At 44.1% G+C, this 4767-nt stretch overlaps 1 protein-coding gene across 1 annotated transcript; it reads right to left on the reverse strand.

The window, feature by feature from the left end:
* Positions 1–2: 2 nt before the first annotated feature.
* TPHA0J00100 (uncharacterized protein) lies at positions 3–4550 on the reverse strand (the record flags this gene model as incomplete). Its single annotated transcript, XM_003687221.1, has 1 exon — positions 3–4550. A coding segment is annotated over one exon (4548 nt), but the record flags the coding sequence as incomplete, so codon positions are not given.
* Between the last annotated feature and the right edge of the window lie 217 nt (positions 4551–4767).

Genomic DNA, 4767 nt, shown 5'->3' on the forward strand with positions numbered 1-4767 from the left:
GACGACTCTTCAGACGTCTCGCCTGACGTGCTTTCAATAGAGGATTCGGCGGAGGTGACACCGGAAGATTCTATAGACGACTCTTCAGACGTCTCAGCTGACGTGCTTTCAATAGAGGATTCGGCGGAGGCGACATCGGAAGAGTCAATGGACGACTCTTCAGACCTCTCAGCTGACGTGCTTTCAATAGAGGATTCGGCGGAGCTGGTCTCAGAAGACTCAAGGGACGACTTTTCAGTAGTCTCGCCTGACGTGGTTTCAATAGAGGATTCGGCGGAGCTGGTCTCAGAAGACTCAATGGACGACTCTTCAGACGTCTCAGCTGACGTGCTTTCAATAGAGGATTCGGCGGAGCTGGTCTCAGAAGACTCAATGGACGACTCTTCAGACGTCTCGCCTGACGTGGTTTCAATTGACAAGTCAGCGGAGGTGACATCGGAAGATTCAATGGACGACTCTTCAGACGTCTCGCCTGACGTGCTTTCAATAGAGGATTCGGCGGAGCTGGTCTCAGAAGACTCAATAGACGACACTTCAGACGTCTCGCCTGACGTGGTTTCAATTGACAAGTCAGCGGAGGTGACATCAGAAGGCTCAATGGACGACTCTTCAGACGTCTCGCCTGACGTGCTTTCAATAGAGGATTCGGCGGAGCTGGTCTCAGAAGACTCAAGGGACGACTCTTCAGACGTCTCAGCTGACGTGGTTTCAATAGAGGATTCGGCGGAGCTGGTCTCATAAGGCCCAATAGACGACTCTTCAGACGTCTCAGCTGACGTGCTTTCAATAGAGGATTCGGCGGAGCTGGTCTCAGAAGACTCAATAGACGACACTTCAGACGTCTCGCCTGACGTGGTTTCAATTGACAAGTCAGCAGAGGTGACATCGGAAGACTCAATGGACGACTCTTCAGACCTCTCAGCTGACGTGCTTTCAATTGACGAGTCAGCAGAGGTGACATCGGAAGACGCAATAGACGACTCTTCAGACGTCTCGCCTGACGTGGTTTCAATTGACAAGTCAGCGGAGGTGACATCAGAAGACTCAATGGACGACTCTTCAGACGTCTCGCCTGACGTGGTTTCAATAGAGGATTCGGCGGAGCTGGTCTCAGAAGGCTCAATGGACGACTCTTCAGACCTCTCAGCTGACGTGCTTTCAATAGAGGATTCGGTGGAGCTGGTCTCAGAAGGCTCAATGGACGACTCTTCAGACGTTTCAGCTGACGTGCTTTCAATAGAGGATTCGGTGGAGCTGGTCTCATAAGAGTCAATGGACGACTCTTCAGACGTCTCGCCTGACGTGCTCACAATAGAGGATTCGGCGGAGCTGGTCTCAGAAGACTCAATGGACGACTCTTCAGACCTCTCAGCTGACGTGCTTTCAATTGACAAGTCAGCGGAGGTGACATCAGAAGGCTCAATAGACGACTCTTCAGACGTCTCAGCTGACGTGCTTTCAATAGAGGATTCGGCGGAGCTGGTCTCAGAAGACTCAATGGACGACTCTTCAGACCTCTCAGCTGACGTGCTTTCAATAGAGGATTCGGCGGAGCTGGTCTCATAAGACTCAATGGACGACTCTTCAGACGTCTCGGCTGACGTGCCTTCAATTGACGAGTCAGCAGAGGTGACATCGGAACTCCCAATGGACGACTCTTCAGACCTCTCAGCTGACGTCCTTTCAATAGAGGATTCGGCGGAGCTGGTCTCAGAAGACTCAATGGACGACTCTTCAGACGTCTCGCCTGACGTGGTTTCAATAGAGGATTCGGCGGAGCTGGTCTCAGAAGACTCAATAGACGACACTTCAGACGTCTCGCCTGACGTGGTTTCAATTGACAAGTCAGCGGAGGTGACATCGGAAGACTCAATGGACGACTCTTCAGACGTCTCGCCTGACGTGGTTTCAATTGACAAGTCAGCGGAGGTGACATCGGAAGACTCAATGGACGACTCTTCAGACCTCTCAGCTGACGTGCTTTCAATTGACGAGTCAGCAGAGGTGACATCGGAAGACGCAATAGACGACTCTTCAGACGTCTCGCCTGACGTGGTTTCAATTGACAAGTCAGCGGAGGTGACATCAGAAGGCTCAATGGACGACTCTTCAGACGTCTCGCCTGACGTGGTTTCAATTGACAAGTCAGGCGGAGGTGACATCAGAAGACTCAATGGACACTCTTCAGACGTCTCGCCTGACGTGGTTTCAATTGACAAGTCAGCGGAGGTGACATCAGAAGGCTCAATGGACGACTCTTCAGACGTTTCAGCTGACGTGCTTTCAATAGAGGATTCGGTGGAGCTGGTCTCATAAGAGTCAATGGACGACTCTTCAGACGTTTCAGCTGACGTGCTTTCAATAGAGGATTCGGTGGAGCTGGTCTCATAAGAGTCAATGGACGACTCTTCAGACGTCTCGCCTGACGTGGTTTCAATAGAGGATTCGGCGGAGCTGGTCTCAGAAGACTCAATGGACGACTCTTCAGACGTCTCAGCTGACGTGCTTTCAATTGACGAGTCAGCAGAGGTGAGATCAGAAGATTCTGTAGCAGATTCTGTAGTAACGGTAATTGAAGTTTGTTTTTCGGAGGTATGTTGTATTACACTGGTTTCTTCAGTCGATATTGTGGCGAGGGACGATTCTTCGGTACTCTGATGTTCGTTCGTTTCAGTTGTGCTAGTCTTTATGATAAAAATCACTTCAGTTGTCTCGGTTCCATCTTCACCCGTATATATATTACTAATGGTTGAGACTGTTACGTCTCCAGTTACCGTGCCGTCAATGTAAGTAGTAGTTGTGAAAATGTATGTTGGGTTATAAACAATGTATATTGTTTCTGTGGTTTCCAAACCATCATCTCCGATTATTGTGGTTGTTATAGAGTTGACCGTAGTCTGGAAAGAATTGCTCCATCCCGAATAAGATGTTGATTCTAAGGTTCTAATTGGTGTTTGAACCAAATAATAAGTTCCCGTAGTAGACGAACCATCTGCACCTGTTGTAACCGTTAAAAAGCTCGAAGTCGTAGAATAAGTGGCAGTCCACGGAACTGTTGTAGTATAATGTAATAAATTGGTTGGAATTGCAACATAATATGTTGTGTCTATGGTCTGTAAGCCATCGTCGCCTGTTACCGTCTTGATTTCAGTTGTAACCGTGTACTTTTCTGATCCTGAAAAGTTACTCGTAGTAGTTAATGTGGTTACAGCTGAAGAATAGGGGATTTGAACATAGTATATTATATCAGTGTGGAAATAAAAATCTGATCCAAAATAAGTTGTACTTGTGGAAACAGAGTAGGTGATATCGAATGCATCTGTTCCATAATCGGTCCCTTGGGTTTTTAATGTATAATAAACATATGAAGTTGGGGCATATATCAAAATGTGAGTGGCAGTAAATCCAAATAACGTTGTTAAAGAAGTAGAAAACCAACTGGTTACAGAACCAGTCCAAGGTACAAAGTTGGCTAGGTAATTCGAACTTGATACCGCAACATAATAAATTGTTTTCACATAAGTAAAACCCGCTTTATCTTCAAGCGTGGTATATGATGTGTCTATAGTAGTTGTACTTATCGATCCGGTAAGATACCAATCAAATGAGGATACCGTGCTGTAAACAAGATCACTTGGTAAGATTACGTAGTAAACCGTTTCGGTTGTGGTCAATCCTGTGTCGTCTGTATAATAGTAATAGGATGAAGACGTAATTCTGGTATAATCCGAAAAACTATATATTAGAGTAGATGTTACTGAAATGTGTAAAACTGATTCAGGAACCGCCACATAATACACAGTTTGGGTAGTAGTTAATCCATCGTCACCTACAACATACGAATAGGAAGTTGAATAGGTATCAATCAATGACTTATCTTGGCTGGCAACTGTTGCATATTTTGTCGTTAATTGTAGTTGATTAGAAGGAACAGCGATATAATAAACCGTTTCCACAGTGGTAAACCCATCTGTACCTATAATAGTCTGCATTTGAGTATTGCTTGTGTATCTTGCAGAAGCATCTGTGTCGACAGCACCGTATGTTTGCGTTACTACAGTAACAATAGGAATTTCAACATAGTAAGTGTAAAATAATGTTGACGTATAATCAGTACCAAATGTGCCCGATGAATCAGTCGAATATGATGAACTGGTTGTTTTGGCTGTATTTTGACTATATATTTCCGATGCTTTAGTTACAACTGGGACGTAAATATAATAATCTGTCAGTGTGAAATCACCATCGACATATGATGATACCGAATACCAAGAGGTAACACTTCCCGTCCAAGTTGAAAAATATGCCATCCAATTATAATCAAATGCCTGAACTACATAAATTGTTTCAGTAGTGGCTTCGCCATCTTCACCTTCAAAAACTGATAATGATATAGAAGTCGTATAGTCTGTATTCAGAAACCAGTTAGTTGTTGTGGTGGTTGTAGTTAATTCAGCTGCACTTACCAAGTTAAGTAGGTACTGATTGCATAATAATAAACACAGTATGGCAACAGCACTATTTCTTAACTTGAGTGTAAGTTTGCTCATTTTATAAAAATCAAGAATAAATAATTCTTGTTAAATTTTATCTGTGCCAGAAAATAAAATATACCAGAATGATTGAGCTTCTTGTTGATAAGATTAGTAAATGTTACTAATTTTCAATGAAGATAAACCAACTTTAGATATAGCTTTAAAATAATTAATGTCACTTTATTACTTGGGTATAATATAATAAGATATCTCAAAATGTGACAGCACGTCA

This window comes from Tetrapisispora phaffii, chromosome 10 (assembly GCF_000236905.1).
Source record: "Tetrapisispora phaffii CBS 4417 chromosome 10, complete genome".
Lineage (NCBI taxonomy): Eukaryota > Fungi > Ascomycota > Saccharomycetes > Saccharomycetales > Saccharomycetaceae > Tetrapisispora > Tetrapisispora phaffii.